This window comes from Vidua chalybeata, chromosome 29 (assembly GCF_026979565.1).
Source record: "Vidua chalybeata isolate OUT-0048 chromosome 29, bVidCha1 merged haplotype, whole genome shotgun sequence".
Taxonomy (NCBI): Eukaryota; Metazoa; Chordata; class Aves; order Passeriformes; family Viduidae; genus Vidua; species Vidua chalybeata.
Genome location: NC_071558.1, coordinates 3080917 through 3104103, shown reverse-complemented (window position 1 = coordinate 3104103; position 23187 = coordinate 3080917). Strand labels below are relative to the sequence as shown.

At 66.4% G+C, this 23187-nt stretch overlaps 3 protein-coding genes across 4 annotated transcripts; all 3 read right to left on the bottom strand.

The window, feature by feature from the left end:
• Window positions 1-621: 621 nt before the first annotated feature.
• RUSC1 (RUN and SH3 domain containing 1) lies at window positions 622-7235 on the bottom strand. 2 transcript variants are annotated; one of them, XM_053967260.1, is made up of 9 exons: window positions 5565-7235; window positions 5123-5227; window positions 4630-4706; window positions 4339-4513; window positions 4148-4253; window positions 4011-4057; window positions 2755-3772; window positions 2305-2433; window positions 622-1286 (listed from the first exon to the last, which is right to left on the bottom strand). In XM_053967260.1, the coding sequence occupies exons 1-9, from the start codon at window positions 7126-7128 to the stop codon at window positions 1118-1120; spliced, it is 3390 nt and encodes a 1129-aa protein (XP_053823235.1). In that variant the 5' UTR covers window positions 7129-7235; the 3' UTR covers window positions 622-1117. The 2 variants fall into 2 exon arrangements, with proteins under 2 accessions (XP_053823235.1, XP_053823236.1); XM_053967261.1 differs by lacking the exon at window positions 5123-5227 and having other exon boundaries at window positions 5565-7234.
• Window positions 7236-8140: 905 nt separating this feature from the next.
• Window positions 8141-10773, bottom strand: FDPS (farnesyl diphosphate synthase). Its single transcript, XM_053966839.1, has 9 exons — window positions 10573-10773; window positions 10357-10497; window positions 10209-10289; window positions 9994-10116; window positions 9358-9446; window positions 9154-9226; window positions 8853-8930; window positions 8642-8776; window positions 8141-8503 (listed from the first exon to the last, which is right to left on the bottom strand). Exons 1-9 carry the CDS (start codon window positions 10708-10710, stop codon window positions 8303-8305), a joined length of 1059 nt encoding a protein of 352 aa, XP_053822814.1. The 5' UTR covers window positions 10711-10773; the 3' UTR covers window positions 8141-8302.
• Window positions 10774-14353: 3580 nt separating this feature from the next.
• HCN3 (hyperpolarization activated cyclic nucleotide gated potassium channel 3) lies at window positions 14354-22947 on the bottom strand. Its single transcript, XM_053966909.1, has 8 exons — window positions 22519-22947; window positions 19428-19857; window positions 19116-19277; window positions 18451-18669; window positions 17903-18049; window positions 17561-17801; window positions 16929-17093; window positions 14354-16398 (listed from the first exon to the last, which is right to left on the bottom strand). Exons 1-8 carry the CDS (start codon window positions 22827-22829, stop codon window positions 15254-15256), a joined length of 2820 nt encoding a protein of 939 aa, XP_053822884.1. The 5' UTR covers window positions 22830-22947; the 3' UTR covers window positions 14354-15253.
• Between the last annotated feature and the right edge of the window lie 240 nt (window positions 22948-23187).

Here is a 23187-nt window from a genome sequence, read left to right as displayed (position 1 = left end):
CTACCCTGGCAGCAGAGCCCGGCCCGGGGGCTGACACAGCGGCTTTTGGGGAGTCAGGAGGGTGAAACGTGGCCATGGGAGGGAGCAGAGGCCCAAAACCGCCCCTGGGCACAGGCTGCGGCTGCTGTGGCCGCTCCCCGGTACGGCCACACCTTTCTTTCACTGGGGAGCCCAGCAGGAAATGTAAATTCCGGGATGAAATCACAAGCAATGACAAAAACATGAAGGACTTGGAGCCATTTAGCCCCTGCTGCCATGCTCTGGGCTATGGAAAGGTTAGTTGAAGTTATATAAACACTAAACCAGTGACCTGGGCGGTTCCCAGTTGCGGTGCAGCTCCCACGGCGTGGGGCTGCTCCCCAGCAGCTTCTCCAGGGATATTCCTGGCTCTGGGAGGCTGCAGCCGCCTCTCCCACGCTGTGGAGGAGCCTGGGCATCTGCTGGGGCGTGAGGCCTCCCTGCTCTCCCTGGCTGGCAGCCGGGATGCTGAGAACCAGCACAGCCCCAGCCCTGGCTGCTCCTGCTGGAGCATCTCCTCATCCCACCCCGGCGCCAGCCCGGGCCACCCACCCCGGCCCCGTGGCCACTGCCAGCCCCGGCGCTCATTCCCACACGCGGACACGTGAGTCACAACCTTTATTTCCAGCTTTTTTTCCCCCGTGGAACGAGCTCATTCCTGTGGTTACGACTATTTACAGAGTGCTGGGACTGCGCGGCGGGGACCGGCCCGGGCCACCGGCCCCGGGGCAGGGCTGGGCACGTGGAGGTGGCAGCGGTGGCAGGACACGACGGCACGGAGGCGACACGGGGCAGGGAAAGGAGCCGGCCCGGCCCTGGCACAGGCGTGGGCAGCAGCAGAGGAACCCCGAGCTCCCAAAGAGGAGCCGCGGCTCAGTGCCAGCGGGTCCGGGGGACACGGTGGCAGAGAGTGGGACACGGTGGCAGACGGTGATGTCATGCAGCAGTGACAGGCACAAGGCAGGGTCCCCTGGGAGCTGCCAGCCCCGGAGGTGGTGAAGCTCTGGAGGTGGCAAAGCCGTGGCAGGAGACATCCCCTCCCGGAGCTGGCACCCGCTCCGGCGAGCTCAGCCGCTTCCTCAGGTCCCTTCCGCCTCCCTCACAAAATCAGGGACGTGTAACCAACAGGAACAAGGCCGGTGCTGTTTCCATGGCAGCAGCGGATCCAGTCTTCATCCACAGTGGAGAGAAGCTCCAGGACGTCCCCTTTTTGGAAGCTCAGGTGCCCGTCGGCAGTGCCCGTGTGGTCACACAGCGCCCGAACTGCCCTGCACCACAAATGTCACCCCCTGCACCACCAGTGTCACCCCCTGCCCCACCAGTGTCACCCCTGCACCACCAATGTCACCCCCTGCACCACCAGTGTCACCCCCTGCCCCAACAATGTCACCCCCTGCCCCACCAATGTCACCCCTGCACCACCAATGTCACCCCTGCACCACAAATGTCACCCCCTGCCCCAACAATGTCACCCCCTGCCCCACAAATGTCACCCCCTGCACCACCAGTGTCAGCCCCTGCCCCACAAATGTCACCCCCTGCCCCACAAATGTCACCCCCTGCACCACCAGTGTCACCCCTGCACCACCAATGTCACCCCTGCCCCACCAATGTCACCCCCTGCCCCACAAATGTCACCCCCTGCCCCACCAATGTCATCGCAGACTCGCCCCCCCGGGGACCCCGAGGACCCTCAGAGGCTCCCACAGCACTCGGGGGGAGGGAATGGGGTGGAACCAGGGATTTTCTCAGGCAGAGGTGGCCCCTGAGGAGGGATCTGTACCAGGAGCCACCTGGCAGAGCTGTCCTGCCAAGCAGCCCCCAGGAGTGGGAGCAGAGCAGGAGGTGTGGGGACATCAGAGATGGCACAGAGGGTGTGGGGTATCGGGGACAGTGAGGATGGGGAAGAGGGAAGCAGCCAAACACCATTTGGGATGGCCACATGCCCACCCTGCCCACTTGGACAGAGCTGTTCTGACAGCCAGGTCCCAGCTGCCACAAGCTTGCCCCATACAAGCTGCCATGAATCCAGAAAGCACACAAGAAAATGTTAAAAATTGTCCCCAGAACGTCTGGGAAAAACAGAAAAGCTGATCCCAGGTGGGCAGAGGCTCAGGTTCCCCCAAAGCCCAGCAGGGGAAGGGGATCCTTGGGGGTGCAGGCATGGTTTTCCCTTTAGAGACCTGTGCGACCCCCAGGCCGTGTCTGAGAGCAGCCCCGGCTTTCCCCCATCCAGAAAACCCCTCCAGCACTCCCAGCCCTGCCCACCCCCGTGCCCCGCCTCACCTGCGGGCCGGGGGCAGGGCGGGCGCGCCCCTGCCCGGCTGCTCCGGAGCGCGGCTCCTGTCGGACGCCAGACCCTTCACCGCCCCGGCCAGGACGCGCGGGCTGGGGGCCAGCCAGCGGGACGGCCGCCTGCCACAGAGCAAAGGGAGCCACAAGCTCGCCTGCGAGCTCTTCCTGCTGCTTATCTCAGACTGTTCTGGCGATCTGGGAGCTGCCAAGGAGCCATCAAGCACCACTGAGCCTCCCCACGAGCAGGACTGAACGAGGCGATGGCAGCAGCACTTGGGACATGCACTAATCCCAGGGGCACAGACCCTACAAGATCCCCACGAGGCCACCACCATGGTGAGCCAGGCACAGAAACCCTTCCTCAGCACACCTGAGCACACAGAAACCCTTCCTCAGCACACAGAAACCCTTCCCCCTGTGCCTGCCCAAGCTGGGTCTTACCTGGACCTGGCCAAGACGGTGTCAGGGCTGGCGGGGAAGCTCCTGGACGAGGGGTTGGTGGCCCCGAAGAGCCAGCCCAGCCAGCTGCCCTTGCCAGGACCAGGAGGATCACCCATCTCTGGGCCAGAAGGTGCTGCCTGGTTCCTGCTGGCAGGAGGCTCTGGGGAAGCAGCCAGGAGGTTCTTTCCAGCAGTGGGATCATCCAGCTTGGTGAACGCTCCAGTTCCAGTGGGCAAGAAGAGGTCTTCAGGGGAAGAGGTCCCTGAGGTGTCAGTGCTGCTGCTGGGCTTTGGGCCGGAGCGTTCAGGGACAGCTTTGGTCTGAAGGAGCTGCAGCTCCGTGCCTCTGGGCTCACTCATGGGAGTTTGGGATTGCCCAGCCTGGCCAGGGCTGGGATCCCCCGCGGCCGCCCGCAGCTTCGTCCACCAGACCGAGGGGAACTTTTCCTTGCTAGGAGCAGTGTAAATCCTGGAACTCTGGCTCAGCTGGCCCCACCAGCCACTGAGGCCAGCCCCAGCACCCCCAGTGCCCTCCTCAGGCCCGTGACTCTCTGGGGGGGTGTCAGACCCCAGCAAGGCGCGGCTGAGCTGGTCGCCCCAGCGCAGCACGTGCTGGAAGGTTTGGTGCAGAGCAGCCCCCACTGGGGGGGTTGGGAGCAGCCCACCCATGGTCGCTTGGGACCGGACCCTTGTGCTGCCCCCTGTGCCCCCCACCCTGCCCAGAGCATCGGGGGGGGTCTCATCCTCCAGGCTGTCCCCTGCAGCACCGCTCTGGCCCCCCAGAGACGCGGCCCCCCGCTCCGGGACGGGGCGACGGCCGGGGGACAGCGGGGACTCCAAGCGGCGCGACAAGGGCCGGATGTCCACGGAGAGGTGGTGGTGTTCAAAGAGCAAGTCCAGGTGGAAAGTCAGCACCGAGAGGGGCTGGATGAGCAGCAGAAGTTCGTCAGCCAGGTGGGGAAGAGGGCCTTGGCTCAGGGCAAAGAAGGCCGTGGGTGAGTAAAGCACGGAGATCACACCTGCGGGGACAGGGACAGGTGAGGCAGGTGCAGAATGCCCCCTGCCCTTGCCAAGGGCCAGCCAGGCTGTCCACGTCAGTCAGAGCACCCTCTGTGCTGAAGATGCACCATGGGAAACGATGCCCCGATCCACTCTGGAAACTCCAGCCAAGCAGGGATGTATCCAACCCCAGAGTGGGATTGTCAGCCTGGCAGGTATGAGAGGGAGGGAGGGAGCTGCTGGGCACCGTGTCCTTACCTGGGCTCTTCTGCAGGTGAGATATCCACAACTCCAGCTGTTTAATGCTAAACAAGACAAAGGGAACCCAAATTAGAGGCCCTGGGACAGTTCCATCCTGCCGTGGCAGTGGGGCTGGCAGGGCCAACACCACTCACTTCAGAAGGCCGAGGATGAAGGCGTGGAACTTCTGCCTGGTGCTGCTGAGGGGGGCCAGCCCGGCCACGTGCCAGCACAGGGAGTGCAGGGAGCGGGTGTTGGGGCCTGTGGGGTGCAGAGCACAGACAGTCACTGCCGCGGGCACAGCAGGACTCCAGGCACCTGGACATGCCCCCAGCCTCACCCTCACCTGTTTTCACAGAGGCTTCCACCACGCTCCAGGGGGAGTTTTTCCTCTGGCCTGTGATAACGTCCTTCTGGAACGGCTTCAGCCCGTCCTCCACCAAGGCGTAGAGCGCAGGGCACAGGGTGTGCAGCAGCAGGTAGCCCACGTCGGGGTTGAGCCGGCTGTCCCCCAGCTGGGCCTGAGGGAGGCACAAGGAGAGGGGAGGGAGGGGAAGGGCAGCACCCGACCCTGATTCCGCTGGGAGCGATGAGGGAATCCCTAAATCCTTCCTGCCCAGCCCAGCCCAGCTCTCACCTTCTGCACCAGGTTCCGTGCGGTGCTGAAGTGGGCGATGACCTTGTCCACAGCGGAGCTGATGGCGACCAGCAGCGCTGGGGACAGCGGGAGAAGAGGAGAGCAGGGTCAGCGCGGAGGGACCCGCCCGGCCCCGGACACCAGCACCGGACCCTGCAGCGCCCACGGCGCTGCGCCGGAGCCGCAGGTCGGGGCACCCTCGGGGGCCTGCGGTGGCGGCAGCCGCGTTCTCCGGCTCGCCCGGATCACCTGCCGGGGGCGGGCAGGGCCGGGCCCGGTGCAGGCAGCGCTGCCTGGCCCTGCCTGCGCTGCCCCTACGCGCCCTCCGCTGTCCCTGCCCCAGCCCAGCGCTGCGGCTGCCCCGGACACCGACCCGCCCCCGGCCGAGCCCCTCGCACCCTCCCGACCCTGCGGGTCCCGCTGCCCCCTCCTCCCCTCCCGCCCCGTTCCGTGCCGCTCCCCCGCGGAGGCGCCGGGGAGGACTTGCCCCAACCTTTCGCTTGCTCGCCATGGGGCCCTTCCGCTCTTCCCCCGCCGGGCCGGGCGGCTCCAGCGGCGGCTCCAGCGGCGGCTCCAGGGGCGAGCGGCTCGGGCCTGGCTGGAGACAGCGGGGCAGCGGGGTCAGGCGGGGCGGCGGCGGCAGCGCTGCCCGGGGCCGGGGGAGGAGCGGGGCCGGCGGCGGGGCCCGGGTCGCTCCGGCTCATGGAGCCGCGGGGCCGGGCCGGGCGGCGGGGCCGGGCCCGCGGCGGAGGAAGCGCGCTGGGAGCCGCGGGGCGGAGCGGGACCGGGACAGCCCCGGCCCGGCGTCCCGCGGGGCGCGCCGGCGATGCGGGGAGACCCCCGGCCCGGAGCGCCCCGGGATCGCCCTCACCGCTCGGAGACGCGCACCTGGCCCCGCAACCCCCAGGTGGAACCCCGGAGGGACCCGGACTCACCCCCCGTGCGGGTCTCGTCTCCTCTCTGGGCCTCCCGTGGCACCGCGGGGTCCCCGGCGGGACCCCCGGGCCTCCGGAGCGGGGCGGTGCCCAGCCCCTTTTCCCCCGGGGGCAGCCCCCCGTTCTCCACATCCCTCGGCTGCCCCTCCGCGATGGGCTGCAGGCTCGGCCGGGGTCTCCTTCTCAGCTGGTGGCCGTCGCTGGGTGCCTGCGCCTGTCCCCCCGCCAGGGACGCGGGGGGCCCCCAGCCCGCGCCCGTCCCCGGGGGCACAGGGGGATGCTGCGCCGGCTCTGCCCGCTGGCCCTTGGGCTGCCTGGCGGCACTGCGGGACCGCAGCTCCTTGAACGTCGTCACCTCTCGCTGCCTCAAGCCCGGAGGCCTGGCTGGCCCATCCTGCTGCGGCTGGGGCTGGGGCTGGGGCTGGGGCTGGGGCCGGGCTGGCTCCTGGCCCACGGTGCCGGAGAGGAGCTCGCTGGTGGGGGGCAGCTCCGTGTCAGGCGAGAACACGATCAGCCAGTCACTGCGGTCAACCCTGGCCTGGGCGAGCGTGGGCCCAGCCACGTTCCTCTTCCTCCTCTGGGCCAGCTCGTGGAAGGAGGTGATGGTCTTCGTGCCCGTGTCTCTGCAGAGCTCACCTGGGCCGGCCTTGGGCTCTGGCGGCCGCGCTGGCCCGAGCGGCTGCTCGGCTCTGTGCGCGTTCAGGACCTGCAGCCGCCGCCGGGGACGAGGGGGCACGGGCGGGGGGAGGCCGCCGGGCCGGGGCCGCGGCCCCGGGGCGCTGCTCGGGATGCCGGGATCCCGCCGTTCCGGCACAGGCGGCGGTGCTGGAGGCGCGGCACCGGGCTCGGGGAGGGGGTTGCAGTTGGGGTCTAGCTCAGCGCAGGGGCCGGTGGTCTCCCGTGCTGCTGTGCTGGGAGAGAGCTCGTCGCAGTGGGAGTCGAGCGAGTTGTTGCTGCAGAGGCTGTCTGGGCTCTTGCTGGTGGTGGCTCTCAGGGGCACCGGGGAGTTGTGGTTGGCATCTCTCCCAAGGCACGTCCTGTCCTGCTCAGCCAGACACTCTCCATCAGCCAGAGACTCTCCATCCCAGGCGTTTTCTGTGGGAATGACGTTCAGCTGCTTGTCAGGGGACTGGGACTCTGCTCTGGCGAACTCCTTGCAGTACACCGAGACCGGGGAGTCATCCAAGCTGAAATCCGAGCAGCTACTGACAGAGGAGGAGGAGGAGGAGGAGGAAGAAGCCAGATCACAAGGGGGATCACAAGGGGAAGCTGCCTCCTCCTCGTCTCCGCTGTGCAGGGAGGGGAAATCCTCTTGGTTCTGGAGCCCGAGCGTCTCCGGCTCTGGAGCGTGGGACTCACAGCAGCGGCATTTCACCGAGGGATTGTTGGAATTGGCATCCACTGGCTCACGGTTCTCCGGGCACTGGGTGCAGCCGGTCTGCTCTCCCCCAGCCGTGGAACCATCCTGGAGCTCGGGGTGCCGGGAGAGGTGCAGCCCCAGGGAGATGTGCTGCAGGTGGATGTGGTTGAGGTTGCACAGGAGGCCTTTCTTTGGAGCCAGCATGGTGCTGCCTCGCTGGAAGTGCCAGGGCTCCCGGGAAAGGCCAGCTGCTCCTCTCTTCACACCATCAGCTCCCTGCAAGCACCAAACACCCTCCTGGTCAAGGAAGAACACAGCGGGACAAACCTGGAGAGAGGCACAGCGGGGGGAAGAGGGATGGCAGTGACCTTGCAGCAATGGATCTGGGGGTTAGAGATGGGGATGTGCCCTGAGGGAGGGGCTGCCCCACAGCTTCCTGCCAGGCTTGGGGCTCTGCGGCCGGGCAGGGACTGGAGCCAGCCGCTGTTCCCTGGAGCATGGCCTGGGAATGAGCCCGGGGAGCTCGGCTGCTCCGGGGCTGGATTCCCTCCGGAGGGTCGGGAGCATCTCGGGGATGCCGTCAAGGAGAAAACGCCCTTGGAGCCTCGCGGGGGCGGGGGGGGGGGGATGCTGTCCTGGCTGGGGGCGGTGGCACCACGGGCGCTCGGGGACCAGGGCTTGGCCGGAAACCCCCGGCCCTGGGAGCCGCTGCAGAGCCGCCACCGCACCGCCGGGCCCGGCCTTACCGGGGGGAGGGGGAGCCCCGGCCCCGGGCACCTGCTGGAGGCTCTGGGCACGGAACGGGCAGCGGAGACCGCGGGAGGGCGGCTCCGAGCATCCCCCGGCCCCGAGCATCCCCTGGCTCCGAGCATCCCCCGGCCCCGAGCATCCCCCGGCCCCGGGGCGAGGACCGGCGGCCCGGCAGCAGGAGCGGCCCTCCCGGGCGCGGCGCTCCCCATCCCCCTCCAGCCCCCGCCCGGCTCCATCCCCTTCCCCGTCCCCCGCTCACCTCGGCGCTGCGGCGGCGAATGCGGCTGCGGGAGGGAGGGAGGAGCCGCGGCCCCGCCACCGCCCGCCGGGAGCCGCCCGGTCCCGCCCCGCCGGCGGGGGCGGCGCTCCGGGCATCCCCCCAGCCCGGCAAGCACGGGAGGGGTACCGGCGTCCCCGTCCCCGCCATCCCGCCCTGTCCCCAGACAACAGCAGGCAGCGACGCAGCTACAATAACTTATGTTTATTGACACACGGCCGCGGGGGGAGATGGCTGAACGCCCCCCCGGCCATCCCGTAGCACCTTCTACAACCCCCCCGGCCCCTCCCAGGGCAGGGAGCTGCTCCGGCCTGTCCGTGACTGAGCCCAGCCCCCTGCCAGCCCCCTCCATCACTTCTGCCGCTTGTAGATCTTCTGCGCCAGGTCCAGGAAGATCTCCCTGGGCAGGCGCCGGGCGTGCTTCCCAATCAGCTCCTGCAGCCGCCCGTAGCTGCTCTCCTCGTACTCCCGGAAAGCCGCCTCCATGCCCAGTGCAGTGTAGAGCTCCTTCACCCTCGCCACCTTCTCGGGCTCCTTAGAGCCGTAGTTCTCCTGAGGAAACGCTGCAGTGAGTCAGGGCCCTGCCCCTCCACGGGGCAGGAGCTTTGTTCTCTCCTCGCTGTAGTGCTCACCCCCCTCCTCCACTCAGGCACTCCATCCCCTCTCCCCGGTGGGTGATGCAGGCTTTACCTCCAGGATCTGCCTCTGCTCCGGCGTGGCCCGGCGCAGACACTCCACCACCAGCCAGCTGCACTTGTTGTCCTGGATGTCGGTGCCAACCTTCCCTGTCAGGGCTGGGTCCCCATAGCAGTCCAGGAAATCGTCCTGTGTGACAATGGCAACGCCCGAGTGCCACAGCCAGCGCCTGGCAAGCACCAAGGGGCACTGAGACCCCTCCTACCTGGATCTGGAAGAACTCTCCCATCTCCAGCAGGATGGCTTTGGCGTTCTCGTGCTCCTCCTTACCGTCAATACCTGCCTGAGGGGAGGGAAGAAATAACGGGGATAAAAAAAGCCTTCCAGGACCTGGGATAAAGCCTTCCAGGACCTGGGGATAAAGCCTTCCAGGACCTGGGGATAAAGCCTTCCAGGACCTGGGGATAAAGCCTTCCAGGACCTGGGGATAAAGCCTTCCAGGACCTGCCCTCCTGGCCAGCCTGGCACGAGGGTGAGGCCCCTCCTGAGCAGCTCCCAGCACTCACCATGTACATGGCTGCAGCCACGGGCAGGTAGAAGGAGTAAAACGCTGTCTTGTACTTCACAATCGCCTTGTACCTGTGCCAGAGGAACCAGGCTGAGCCCCAAGGCCACCTCTGCCACCCTCAGGGACAGAAGGGCTCCCCAAAAACCAGCCCCAGGCTCAGCAGGGCCGGGCTGGGACCGGGCTCTGCCCCTGCCCTCCGTACCGCTGCTCGCTGAACCTGCTCAGGTCCACCTGGGAAACTGGAGCAGTGATGAGGTCCAGAGTCTGCCCCAGCTCGGTCTGGTAGCCTGTCTGGAGAGGAGAGAAAGGATTTGTGGCCTCGTTGCAGCTTTCCAGTGCTTAAAGGGGTTATAAAAAGGAGGGAGGAGGATGTTTTGCATGGGGAGGTAATAAGATAAAGGGTGGTGGTTATGCTGTATCAATGATGTTGATACTGGGGAGGAATTCCTGCCTGTGAGGGTGGCAGGCTCTGGCACAGGTGCACAGAGCAGCTGTGGCTGCCCCTGGATCCCTGGAAGTGCCCAAGGCCAGGCTGGACAGGGCTTGGAGCAGCCTGGCACAGTGGGAGGTGTCCCCATGGCACCGGGGTGGAACAAGATGCTCTTTAAGGTCCCATCCAACCCAAACCAGTCTGTGATTCCAGGATTTATTCACAGAGTCCTCCAGGAAAGTGCCAACACCACAGTGCAGACCCCAAGCCCTGTTTCAGCTCCTCTCTGGCTTTAGCCAGGGTGTGTCCAGCAGGGTGCCCAGGAATTCAAGGAACACTCTAAGAATCACATCAGAAAAGGCCCAGAGCCCAAGAAATCAGGAAGGGGGGTCGGGGAGCCGGGCTCACCTGCAGGAAGAGCTCCAGCAGGTGCAGGTAGTAGGGCTGCTGCCCACAGTACCTCCTCAGCAGCCGGTACACCGACGACTCCAGCAGAAAAGCATCGTTGATGGCGTCCAGCCCGATCCCCTCCTGCAGCAGCGAGGCAGGGAGGTGTCCCAGAGCCTCCTGACCCGCGGGGGACACCCCCCGCCCCTGAGCAGGGACCTCCTGAGCGCTCTCACCTTCTTGTACCAGCAGGGCTGCCCCCGGCGGGTCAGCGACGCGTCCATGATGTCGTCAGCCACCAGGAAAAAGGCTTGGAACTGCGAGAGGCTGGATTAGGGGCGGGGGGAACCCCGGGGGTCCCTTCCCCAGGGGTCTCGCTCTCACCAGCTCGATGCACCAGCCCACGGCCAGGGCGCAGCGGAGGCTCCCCGGGTCCTGCCGCTCGGGGCCCGCCAGCCGCCGGAACGCGGCCACCACCGTCAGCCCCCGGTTGCACTTCCCGCCCGGCGCGTTGTACTCCAGCACCTGCGGGAGCGCAGCCAGGTGAGCAGCCCTGACCTTCCCCAGCCCCGCTCCCGCCGCTCCCCGGCCCGGTCTCACCTGCTTCAGCCGCGCCACGGCGTCTCCCACCTCCGCGTGTCCCAGCATGTCCTCCGTCAGGTCGCGCACGATCTGCGGGAAGAAGGCGGCGAACTCCTCGCGCTCGGCCGCTGCCCGCGCCCCGCCGCCGCCGCTCATGGTGCCGCCTCACGGTCCCGGTTCACGGCGCCGCCGCTGCCGCCCGCGGCCTCCCACGGCCCCTCCGACCCCGCCCCCCCGCGCGGGGCACGCCGGGACGCGCAGTCCCGAGGCGCGGACGCGGCTGCTACCGGAGACGCCGGTGGACTACAACTCCCAGTGTGCCCCGCGCCCGGGAGAGGGCCAGCGGGCACGCGGCCGGAGCAGCGCCCATTGGCCCGTTTCATCGTGCGAGGATGAGCCCAAGGCGGCTGAGCCAATAGAAGCGCAGCGGGGGCGGGATCGAGGCCGGTGATTGGTGGAGAGGGGGAATGGAGAGAGCGCCCGGCCTGGCGCGGGGGCGTGGTGGGGACTGGGGGCGTGGCTTGGGGCGGGGCGTGTTCGGAACCCGGGAGGGGAGCGGGGGGCGCGGGCACCCGGACCGGGACAGGGGAGCGCTGGAACTGGGGCCAAAATGGGGCTGTGGGGTGCCGGGGTGGGCTGCCGTGCGGTCTGTGGGGCCGCAGGGCGGGTTTGGGGCGCTGTGCAGGTGTGGTATACCACGTGACTTTGGGGTGCAGCACAGGTGTGGGGCGCCGGGCGGCTGACGTGCTGTGCAGGTGTGGGTGCAGCCCAGGTGTGGGCGCAGAGAAGTTATGGGGCACAGAACGGTTATGGGGCGCAGAGAAATTATGGGGCACAGAGCAGTTATGGGGTGCAGAGCAGGTGTGGGGCACAGAGCAGTTATGGGGGACAGAGCAGTTATGGGGTGCAGAGCAGGTGTGGGGCACAGAGCAGTTATGGGGGACAGAGCAGTTATGGGGCACAGAGCAATTATGGGGCACAGAGCAGTTATGGGGCACAGAACGGTTATGGGGCACAGAGCAGTTATGGGGCGCAGAGCAGTTACGGGGCACAGAGCAGTTATGGGGCACAGAGCAGTTATGGGGCACAGAACGGTTATGGGGCGAAGAGCAATTATGGGGCGCAGAGCAGCTATGGGGCACAAAGCAGTTATGGGGCGCAGAGCAATTATGGGGCGCAGAGCAGCTATGGGGCACAAAGCATTTATGCGGCACAGAGCAGTTATGGGGCACAGAGCAGTTACGGGGCGCAGAGCAATTATGGGGCACAGAGCAGTTACGGGGTGCGGTGCAGACCGTGTGGCCGCTGTGCAGGTGTGGTGCTGCACAGGTACGGGGTGCAGTGCAGGTGTGGAGGGTGGGTTGCACCCGTGTGCACGGCGGAGGCCCCGGCTGCCGGGGGGTCCCGCTGCCCATCGACCCTCGAGGGGACGCCGCAGGGGTGACCTGGGCCGGGGACGCGCTGGGTGGGCACACGCGGTGACACCGTCCCGCTGCTGCCCGCAGCTCCTGCCTGGGCCCCCCCCCCCTCCCGCAGGTTGGCGCCCGCCCCGAATCCCCTAATCCCGGCTCACCCGCGTTAATTAATCTCTCGGTGGTGCTCTCTAATCCCCCTCCCGCCGCCACCGGGACGCGGGGGCTCGGGGCAGAGCCTCCGGCTCCAGGACGGGTGTCCTTGGGGAGAGGGAACCGGGGACGGACGGGGGGCTCTGCCCGCATCTCCGGGGCTCTGCGGGGCCCTCGTACCCCGCGGCTTTGCCCTCAGCCCCGGGCGGGCAGCGGGGCTCTGCCGTGTCCCGGGACGCGGTGGGCGCCAACCGGTCCCGCTGGCGCGGCCGCCGGAGCCGCCAGCCCTGCCGCTGGACGCAAACTGGACGGAAGAGTGTTGGAACAGGAATAGGACATACGCTGGAATTCATTGCCAAAAAATTCTCTTTTTTTGCTCCCAGCCCCGTGCCCCCTTAATCAGGCCAGTTGCAGTGTAATCTGAAATAATCAAATTAGAGAGAAACCGTTAATCAGCACTGAGCTCTTGGTGTGTCACGGAGCCTAATTCCTGCGGGGAGCAGGGCGGGCCGCCAGCAGCGCCCTGCGGGCAGGGGCTGCCCCGGTAACGCGGGGCTGCGGCGGGGACAGCGGGCAGGGCACAGCGGGGTGGCCACCAGCGCCTGCGTCCTGCCTGCCACCGCACCCGTCTGAGCCTGCCGGGCCCTGCCGGAGGGTGCAGCCAGAGCGCGGCTGGGCCCCGGGACCTGCGCCGGGCCCGCGGTGCCGTGGCTCGGGTGCCCCAGCCCACCTTGCGCTGTGTGACCTTCATTTAAGCGTTCGTGCCTCGAGCGCTGCTCTGCAATCAGGCGGCATCAAACCCGCCCCTCCCCCCGGCGATAAAGGGAAGGGGAAAATAACCAAAGATTAAACATTAATCTGCCCAGGGCCGAAAGGGACTGGGGTGCGTGGGAGGGGACCTGCTGCCTTTGGGCTCCTGCTGCGCCACCCAGGTCTGTGGGGCCTGGGAGAGGCCCCTCGGCGGCTCCCGAGGCTGTCCTGGTCGCAGGAGGTGCAGAAGGAGTTTCCCCCAGACCAGCTCAGAATCTCTCTTTATTATTTAAATCCATTATGTACAACGACCAAAAATAAAAAAACGCTCTTAAATTCTCTGCGATATGAAAACTACAAGCTCTGTACATCGACTGCATGAGTGCAAGAGTGGAGGGTCATGGTCTTTGGTGACTAAACTTGCTCCCCCAGCCCCTCCAGCCTCCACCGGGGTGAGCACCGGGCCACGAGGTGCCACGGCGGCGGCGACAGGAGCACCGCGTGGCTCTGGCTCCCGACACGGGGCTGTGCAGTGGCGAGGGCGCAGCAGAGGGAGCTCGGTGCTGTCCGAGCCGGCCCGCACGCTCTGCGGGGCGCTGGGATGACCGCTAAGACATCTACATCACGCAGTGTGAGCGCAGCCCGGGGACCTGGGACAAGGCGGCTCCGCTGCAGGTCCCCGCCCGACGGGCTGCTGGGGATGGAGCGGGACGTGGGGGTGAGCAGGGGAGGGCGGTTGAAATGCATGGAAAAAAGGCAGTGCAGGGCATGCCCTGTGGCAGGCACTGCCGGGATTCCTGGTGGGCTGGTGCTGCCAGAGCAGCCCTGCGCTCCGCGCTGCTCCCGAGGCCCAAAACACGAGGGTGGAGGACGGAACGCCTCATTTCGGTAAGTACCGCGGGGAACGAGACCGCGCCCGCTGCGCTGGGGGTCCGGCGGGCCCCGCTCGGCCCCAGAGCACGAAGACAAGCCATGGTTCCTGACTCCGGGAGTGGGAAGCAGCTGGCACAGCGCGGTGGGGACGGAGGGGACACTACTCTAACCAGGACTGAACAGGGTTGGCCCAAAGCGACACTGGAAGCAGAGCTCGGCTGCTTGGCAGAGCCACGACTCGCACACACATTGCACACTACTGTCTCTAGAGGGGGAGGGTGGGGCATCTGTGGGGACCCCGGGCTCCTTTTGGACGGGGGGTGACACCACAGCCCCACACGTCACCCAGGCGCTGCCCGGGATTGGCATCTCTTTGTGACAGCCTTTTGCTCCCGTGGCACCGGTGACTGGCATCTCCAGGCGACCTGGAAATGGGACTGCAGCACAGGGCAGGGGAGCAGAGCCCGGGCTGAGCATCCTCCTGGAGCCACAGGCAGTGGGGTCCCTGCAGGTGACCCTCTGAGCATCCTCCTGGAGCCACAGAAGGGTCATCCCAGATGATCTTCTGGACATCCTCCTGAGGCCACAGAGGGGTCCCTTTGGACTGACCCTCTGAGCATCCTCCTGGAGCTGCAGAATCCCCCCAGGCTGCCCCTGTGGAGGGGCAGCCACAGTGCCCGGGTGTGGGGCAGAGCCCTGCCCAGCAGCACATCCCAACCTCTGGCACTCAGCACCTCTGAGGCAAAACGGTCCCACAAGCTGGGGAGAGGGACTGGGGGGCTGCTCCTCTGCCCCCAGCGTTGCCCCTTGGCACTCCTCACACCAGGGGAGCCCTGCCCAGGACCCCCAGGTGGTCCTGGCACTCTGGAAAGGGGGAGTGCTGACCCTGGACCCTCATGCTCTGCCTGCCCGGGGGGCCCCTGCCATGGGCTCCAGCCTTCTCCCTCCACCCGGGCAAAGGGCCCAGGGGGTGCCTCTGCCTGCTCACCCTAAAGGCAAAGGGGCTGGGCAGAGCAATCTGGGGATCGAGGTGGGCATCGGGCAGCCCCTGCTGTGACAGAGGACAAGCTGGAGGAGCTGCCAGCGTCAGCCTGCCCCGAGGACAGGCTGTGGGACACGCGGCACAGAGCGTGGGGGGCCCAGCCCCCAAGGGACAGTTATGGGGAGCTGAGCTCCCCAGAGAGGCCAGAGCTTGGGCAAGGGCTCTGACCTGTCCTATGCCTCCGGCAGGAGGGCAGAACTCACAGATGGTGATGAGCAAGGGCAGGGTGACCCCCTGCCCTTGGGGCAGTCAGCAGAGCCCCCTCCTCACCCAGCTGGGCCAGCTCTGGGGCTGGCCCCGTGTTCATCCCTGCCGTGTCCCCGTGCCTGAAACAGCCCCTCCATGGCCCCGCCCGGTGCCTCTCACCTCATTTTCCCTCCGACACGGCGGGGCTGGCGCTCTGCTTCTCCTGCCTCCTCTGCCGCCGGGATGCCCGGCTCCCTCCTGCCTGTGTGGGCGCCGCCAGGACTCACATGTTGGATGGGAGTTTGGGCTTCGCCGTTTCCACCTCGGGGCTGAAGGCCACGGAGCCCTTGCGGGAGGGACCTGCTGCCTGCCTGGACGCGGAGCCCGGGGACTGGGGAGTGGACGCTCCCGCGGCGGAGCGGCCGGGCTGAGCCAGCGATCCTGAAGGCATCTGCTGCGAGTGCGCGGGCTGACCTGGCATCCCCGCACACGGCTTGGCCAGGAGTCCGGCTACCGAGGGCGAGGACCTGCGGGCCAGGTTCCCTGCAGATTTCCTGCCCTGCTTCAAGGAGCTCCCGTCGGCTTGCTGGGCCACTTTATTGGGAAGGGAGGGCTGGGAGGCAGAGAGGAGCCGGACATCCTGGGTGAGCCGCCCCACCGGCAGGCCCTGGATGCTCCTGTGCTTCACCAGCTGCTGGGGCTGCATCAGGAGGGAGATGTGGGAGCCGGTGGCTCGGGACAGGCTGTAGTGGAGCGTTCTCCCCGGCGGCAGCGCCTGCTCGGAGCTGGGGGACGCGGCGCCCGCCGCTTGCTGCAGCAGCGAGGTGGAGACCGAGGCGCCGCGGGACCGGGAGAGCTGGGGCTGGGGGCCGGCCGGGGGCTGCTTGGCCCCCGCCGGCATCTCCCCCCTCTGCGCCGCGCGGGGCAGGGGCTGCGCCCCGGGGCCGGCTCTCTGCCCCCCGCCCTCCAGCGGCGCCTGGGGCTGGACCATGGGCGAGGAAGGCGAACCGGCGGCCGGCGTCTGCAGGTGGGACTGCGCCCCGGAGGGGGAGCTCACGGAGGAGGGCCGGGAGCCCCCCAGGCTGGGCTGGGAGCGGCGCACCGGCTTGGTGAGCAGCGTGGCTTCGGGAGAGAGCGGGCTGGAGATGGAGGAGGGCGGCAGGAAGATGTGAGCCTGCAGGCTGTGCTGGTGGGTCAGCGCGATGGCCACGTTGGTGGTGGCGGCGGCCGTCTGCAGCGGGGCGTGCACCAGCGGCTCCCAGATCACCGGCTTGCCGCTCAGCTCCCGGCCCATCGCCATCTGCTGCAGGTCCTGGATGTTGTGGGCCATGTCCTGGTCGTGCTTCACGATCTGCTGGATCATCTCGTTGTTCAGGGGCCCCGAGCTGTGCTCGGCTCGCTTGCGGAGCAAGATGGAGTTCTTCTTCCCTGGAGGGGAGGCGGGAGTGTCACCGACCCTGGAGTGTGGGCTCTTGGGGACAGTGTGGAGGGAGGGTGGCAGTGGGGAAGGGACAATAAAACCTCACCAGCGTTCCAGGGGAAGCAAGACCCTGGGAAGGGTCCACACTGGAGCAGTGGAAGCAGCAGGGACAAAACAAGAGAGTCCCGATTCCAAAGGGACTGGGGGCTGGGGTCCTGCTTGTCCTCCACAGGCAAGGAAGGGTGAGGACAAGCAGCTGGTCACCGCCAAACACTGCAAGTACGGTGCAGTGCAGTTACATTTTCCCGGGGAAGCCTGTCCTACGGCACTGCCTGGATCTTGCTGGGGGGGAGAGAGAGGGCAGGCTCCTTCCTCATGCTCCCCATCATCCTCATTGCTGGGCACCCACGGGGCTGGGGCACTGTGATCACCACATCCCAGCTCTGTGACTCCACCACCTGTGGGTCTGGGGGCCCGTGGGCCCTGGGAGTGGCTGTAGAGGCGGCTGTGCTGAGCCCAGGAGATCACTCCTCCTCACCTATGCGGTCCAGCCGGTCCATGGCCACCGTCTCGAAGGCCCTGCGCATCATGGGGTACTCCTCCAGCACCTCGTTGAAGTTATCCACGGACAGGGAGTAGAGGCGGCAGTAGGTGTCGGCTCTCACGCTGGCCGTGCGCCTGCCCCGCGTCAGGAGGCAGATCTCTGCAGGGACACGGGGCTGGGGTCAGGGTGACACAGCCATCCATCGCCCTCCCAGCCCTGAGAGCAGGAGCAGGACTGCCCGGCACCCCAAAACCCTGCACAAAGCATGGCTCTGCAGCCTGCACAGCCACGGCTGTGTCCTTGGCCAGGCATTTTCCTCCCTCTCCAGGCCATGGAGACACCCCCAGGTGTGGCTGCTGTGATGGCCTGGCCTGTTTCCCTCCCAGAGCTGTGCCTGTATCCTATAAACTGGCTCAGATGTTCTGCTCTAAACTTCCCTCCTCCCTGGCCAGCAGTGGATGCACCCTCTGCCCCAGCCAGAGAGAACTGGGGTGAAATGGATGCCAAGACTTTGGCACTGGGCAAGAGGAGAAGGGCAGGCAGAAACATTAGGGATGCCCCAGCTTCTGCCCCGGGACAGCTTTTGGCCCCTACTCTGTTCACCAGCTCCCCCAGCCCAGCCTCACCCCCAAAGTAGGAGCCATCAGACAGCTTTGTCTCCTTGTTGCCCTTGGTGAGGATGCTGACCACGCCGTGCTGGATGAAGTACATCTTTTTGCCCACGGTGCCCTCACGGATGATGAAGTCCCCAGGCTGGAAGACCTCGAAGCGCAGCTTGGTCAGCATGGCCGTCACAAAGTTGGGGTCCGCGTTGGCGAACAGGGGCATGTTGGCCACCAGGTTGCGACAGTTGAAGTTGATGATTTCCTGTGGGGTGAGGAGCAGGTCAGTGGGGGCATCACCGAGCCTGGCCCCTGCCAGCACCAGCCTCTGTCTGCCGGGTCACAGCACAGGAGAGTTCCCAGCACCTCTTTGAGCGGCTCGCTGAGCTCCCCCAGGATGTTCTCCTCGTCAAACATCTTGCCCTGGTAGCGGTGCTCGTAGTACTCGTGGATCCGCTGGCGCGTGTCCCCAGGCAGCTTGTGGAATGACATGTACTGCTCCACTTGCTTGTACTGTGGGGACAAGGGGGGGTCACACAGGGCTGGGCTGGGACCACCTGCATGGCTGGACAATGCGTCCCTTCTCCTCAATGGTGTAGGTACAGACACCCTGCTCCAGTGCCCTGACCCAAAGGGGGCAAAGGACAGGACACCTGTGCACTGAGGGTGCAGGTGGACCCAGGGCAGGGGGCAGGATGGGGCCACACTGTGCAGAAGTGACCCCAGCATGGACCCCGGTATGGTTTCTCTCTCAATGGGCAGCCTGAGCTCCACCTGCAACCCGAGGGAGAGTGGCAAGGACAAAGACCCCAGGCTCTGGAATGAGCAGGGCACGGCAGCTGTGCTGAGCTGGTTCTGGAGCTGGAGCCGCTCTTTCCCCAGTACCCAGGCCCTCCCTCCCCCACCCCGCTGACCTTCTCCTGGTACTGGCGCCGGGACGAGTCCAGCGACTGGATGAGGGCGGTGGCGTGGCCGATGAACATGGCGTAGCAGGTGGCCCCCACGATCATGCTGAGCATGGTGAGCCACACGTCGGTCATGCCCTCGGGCGCCTGCTGCCCGTAGCCGATGCAGAGCATGTGGCTCATGGCCTTGAACAGGGCGTGCGAGTACTGCTTGCCCCACGAGTCGTTCTGCGGACGAGGGACGGTGGTGCTGAAGGGTTTGGTGGAAGGTGCTGTGCACCTGAACCCCCCCGTCCCACCTCCCTCAGCTGGGGGGTCCAGAGACCCGGTGAGAAGAAGGTTCCTCCAAGGCCAAAGGGACGAGTTCTCCTCCAGGAAGAGGCACTGGGAGTGTGTGAAGCCCTGAGCAGGCACGAGTTCCTGCTCTGGGGAGGAGGTAGGAGCCCCAGTGTCCTATTCCCTCCCTGAGGGATTCCCTGACTCCAGCAAGGTGGGCTGAGATGGGAAGGTGATGCAGAGATTCCCTCTGCCCTGTCTCACTGCTGCGACCACAGAGACAATGCTTCACCAGCACATCTCCCAGCAGCTCTGGCCATGGGGTGGGAGACCAGAAACCAAATCCTCTCCCCACCGTGGCAGATCCCAGCTGGAACCACCCCAGTCTGGGCACTCACCACCATGTGGTTCTTGGAGACCCAGCAGTCCTCAGGGAAGTCCTGCAGCATGGGCACCAGGAACTGGAGGCAGCCATCCCAGTGGCACAGCAGCAGCATCATCCCGATGAGGTTGAAGATCCTCACCACGGCGCTGGCCAGGTCATACGTCATGTGGAAGATCTGGAGAACATGCAGGAGCAGAGCTGCAGAGAAACTCTTCTCCTAGAACAGCCCTTGGAGCCCTCTGCCCTCCAGACAGCTGTACCCTGCAGCCGGGGAGCCCCGGCCTGGCCTGGGACCCCGACCAGGAGACCCCCAAGGGCTTCTCACCTCCTCCCACTGGTGGATGTAGCGGATGAGGCGCGAGAGGCGCAGCAGGCGCAGCAGGCTGAGGATCTTGGTGAAGCGCACGATGCGCAAGGCCCGGGCTGTCTTGTAGACATCAGAATCCACCTGGGTCTCCAGGTCAACAATGAGGAAAATGTAGTCAACAGGGATGGAGGAGATGAAGTCGACCAGGAACCAGCTCTTCAAGTACTTCATTTTGATGGTGTGAGGGTCAAGGATGATCTCCGTGTTGTCCTCCACCACGATGCCTGTCCGGAAGTTCAGCACCAGGTCAGCCAAGAAGAAAGTGTCCGAAAGCACGTTGAAAACGATCCAGGGAGGGGTGTTCTCATCCTTGAAGAAGGTGATGCCCACGGGCAGGATGATCAAATTCCCCACCATCAGGAGCAGCATGATGAGGTCCCAGTAAAACCTGCAGGGTGGGAGTGCAGGGGCCAGAGCGGGACAGGCAGGACACAGGCAGTTAGACAATAAACCCGGGATCCAAGTTAGGGTCTGACAGGGTGCAGAGAGGCAGGAGCTGAGGAGACACACACACATGCCTGCCCACACACATGACTAACACCCTGCTGCTTGTCTGAGACAGATGTGAGCAGAAGTGGGGCGCGGAAGTCACCCTGTGTGGGAATGGGGGCTGTGGGAGCTTGGCTGTCTCTCTTTCTACCGCAGGGCCGTGCATGCACACCTAAGCCCCCAGCCCAAAGCCCCATGGAGAACTCGGAGAGGATGTGGGCTTTGCTCCCTTGAGGCTCCTTGTCATCCGCTGTCTCCCTGGCACCACCCGAGTTGGCTTAGCAGGATTTGGGATAAGCTTCGCTGGTTATGCAAACCGAGAGCCGAGCTCTGGGGCAGCACAGAAGGATCAGGGAGGCTCTTGTGGTGAGCCAGGCAGCAGCCGAGCAAGGATGGACAGTGCTGGTACCAGGGGAAGGTGGGAGGAAGGTCCAACCCTACAGGAGGTGCCAGCACGCACAGGGCAGGATGAGGGCACTCCTCATCCACCTCCTTTTGCCGAGAGCGGACAGGCTCAGAGGCGTTGGAAGGAAAGCCAAGAGATGCCGACAGCAGCTGGTTATGTCAGGACACCCAGCAGCCCTGTTCACATGCAAATGCCACCGGGATGTTCTCATTCCTCACACAGACACATCGCGACTTTCTCCACCAGGCTTGTGACTCCTGGGATCCCCCTTCAGAGCCTTCATGGGCCCTTGGGAAAGCAAGTCCAGGCTGAGGTGTCCCCAGGCATCCCCTGTTAGTCCCAGCCCTGGCTGTGGGTGTAGGCTCAAATCTCCAAAGGTGATTTCAGGGCAGCTCTTAGTGCCCAGTGAATCCAAACCAGCTTTTAGAGGTGGCAGAAGCCTGTGGGGATTTCCCACCCCACACCCGTGGTGGGACACGGATACTGGGATCTCTGCAGCTGGGGGAAGGGAAGGGAAGGGAAGGGAAGGGAAGGGAAGGGAAGGGAAGGGAAGGGAAGGGAAGGGAAGGGAAGGGAAGGGAAGGGAAGGGAAGGGAAGGGAAGGGAAGGGAAGGGAAGGGAAGGGAAGGGAAGGGAAGGGAAGGGAAGGGAAGGGAAGGGAAGGGAAGGGAAGGGAAGGGAAGGGAAGGGAAGGGAAGGGAAGGGAAGGGAAGGGAAGGGAAGGGATGTCGTGGTGCCATGAGAGGCTTCGTCAGAGAGAGCATCAGAGCCTCAGGGGGTGCAGGGGGAGGCACCCTCTCCTCAAGGAGCCACCCCAAGGTCAGGAGTGACTCCAGGTCTAGAAACCACCCCAGAGTCAGGAGCCACCCCAGGGCTGCAAGGGACCCCATAACCAGGAGGGCCCCCCAGGGTCAGGAGCCTCTCCTGAATTAACACCTTCCTGCCAGTGGCCAGGATTTGCTGGGCCAGGGAAGGAAATGCAGCTGAGGCAGAGGGGGCCTGACCCAGCTGAGGAATTGCCTCCTGCACCTCCATGCTGTGCTCTGAGAAGCTGAGCAGGGAAGCTGCCTGTCCCTGTAGCTGCCCGAGCCTGCCTGGAGCTCTCGCTTCAGATTTAGGCTTAAGCTATTTAGGACAGGCCTTGTCCTTCACTACGTGTCAGACTGAACACTCAGGGCCCTGATCTCCACGGCCTTTGTGTATCTCCCTAATGTGATAAACACCGGAGTAATCCCCCTGTCTGTCTACCTGCTAGCTCCCTTCACGGCGCTGCTTGCAGAAGCTGCTCCTGCCAAGCTCAAGGCTCACAAACTTTGGGATTCCCAGGGAAAAGGGCTCTCAGGGCTGGGCGTCACGCTGGGGTGGTGCAAGGGACCCAGTGAGTGGTTGGGGCCCAGGGGTGAGGGGAGACGGCTACAGGTGCTGGGGACCCCCAGTGGGTGCTGGCTCCACTCTGAGGTGCTTCCCAGGCTGGGGACATCATCCATGTCACAGCTTGCTGCGGGAGATGACTGCCTGGCAGCTTCGTTCCCCGTGGAGAAAGCCCACCCTATATGACTCAACATCCCCGTGACACCCAGTTCCTCCCACATCATCCATCCCCGAGCTCCCGCTGTGATCCCGGTGACACCGGGAGCCGGGCCCGGCTCCTCGCTGGGTGACCAGCCCTGCTCCAGCCGCGGGGAGCCGCGTCCCAGGGGGATGAAGGCTCCCGATCAAATTAAAAACAGCATCGAGAAAGGCGGGGGGAGCTCTAAGGGCAGGCAAAGCCCAGCAGCCCCTGCCTCCGCCTCCGCACGCCCGGGGCCGGGTCAGCGGAGCTCGGCGGCTCGGCGGAGCCGGGCTGCCCCGGGCACCGGGAGCCCCGAGAGCCCCGCGGGAGCTGGGGCAGGACAGAGCCGTCCGTGCGGGCCGGATAATCCCAGACGGGAAGGGGCTGGGGCAGCGCGGCCCCGGGCTCCGGCGGTCGGCAGCCGCCTCCCCGGGCCGGTGCGGAGCCCCGGCTACCGGCACTTGTTGCCCCTACGGTGTCGGGCGGCGGGGCCGCGCTCAGCACCACGGACAGCGGCGGCGGAGCCGGAGCGGGGACCGGCGCCGGGATGGGGGGGCGTCGGTGCCGGTGCCGGGGCGGGGGTCGCGGGGCCCCGGTCCCACCTGAAGTCGCTGTAGGGATGGATAATCCAGGCGCCCGCCGACTTCACCCGTTGCCGCTCGATCTCCACGGCCCGGTGGCTGCCGAACATGCGCAGCGAGAACTTGTTCACGGCGGGCTGCAGCATCGCCCCGAGCTGCCGCTGCACGAACGTGCCCGCCGCCGCCGCCTCGCCCTCCGCCACGATCTGCTCCGTCGCCGCCGGCGAGGCCGGGGCCGCGCCCGACGCCCCCGCGGGCGCCCCCGCCGCCTCCCCGTCCAGCAGCGGCGGCTTCTCCCGCGGCTCGGGGCTCCGCCGCGGCGCCGCCTCCATCCCGCCGCCGCCGCCTCGCCTCACGTTTCCTTCAAACGCCCTTGCCCGGGCGCCCTGCCCGTCGCCCCGCCGCACATGCCCGGCCCCGGGCGGGCGGGCGCTCGCTCGCCGCCCGCGGCCACTCGCTCACCGAGCGCTCACGAAGCTCCGCCGGCGCCCGCCTGTTGCGCACGCTCCGGCGCGGGCTCGGCGGCCGCCGGCAGCCGGGAAGCGCCGGTGGCACCGGAGCGGCGGCGCGGGGAGCGGCGAGGCCCGGGCGGCAGCGGAGCGGCGGCGGCGGCGGGACCCCGCGGCAGGCGGGGCGGGGCGGGGCCGGCGGGCGAGGCCTCGGGAAGGAGAACGCGCCCCCCGGTCCGGC

Coding starts and splice junctions, on each gene's coding strand:
- FDPS (XM_053966839.1), bottom strand. CDS start 10,710: ATGAGCGGCGGCGGCGGGGCGCGGGCAGCGGCCGAGCGCGAGGAGTTC. Junction 9,447..9,993: donor TGCTGGAGCTCTTCCTGCAG/GTGAGCCCGGCT, acceptor TCTCCTCTCCAG/ACAGGCTACCAGACCGAGCT. Junction 8,504..8,641: donor AGCAGAGGCAGATCCTGGAG/GTAAAGCCTGCA, acceptor GCGTTTCCTCAG/GAGAACTACGGCTCTAAGGA.
- RUSC1 (XM_053967260.1), bottom strand. CDS start 7,128: ATGCTGGCTCCAAAGAAAGGCCTCCTGTGCAACCTCAACCACATCCAC. Junction 5,228..5,564: donor AGACGAGACCCGCACGGGGG/GTGAGTCCGGGT, acceptor CGCTGTCTCCAG/CCAGGCCCGAGCCGCTCGCC. Junction 4,058..4,147: donor TTCATCCTCGGCCTTCTGAA/GTGAGTGGTGTT, acceptor TGTCTTGTTTAG/CATTAAACAGCTGGAGTTGT.
- HCN3 (XM_053966909.1), bottom strand. CDS start 22,829: ATGGAGGCGGCGCCGCGGCGGAGCCCCGAGCCGCGGGAGAAGCCGCCG. Junction 19,858..22,518: donor CATCCCTACAGCGACTTCAG/GTGGGACCGGGG, acceptor CCCACCCTGCAG/GTTTTACTGGGACCTCATCA. Junction 17,094..17,560: donor TGATGGCTCCTACTTTGGGG/GTGAGGCTGGGC, acceptor GTGTCCCTGCAG/AGATCTGCCTCCTGACGCGG.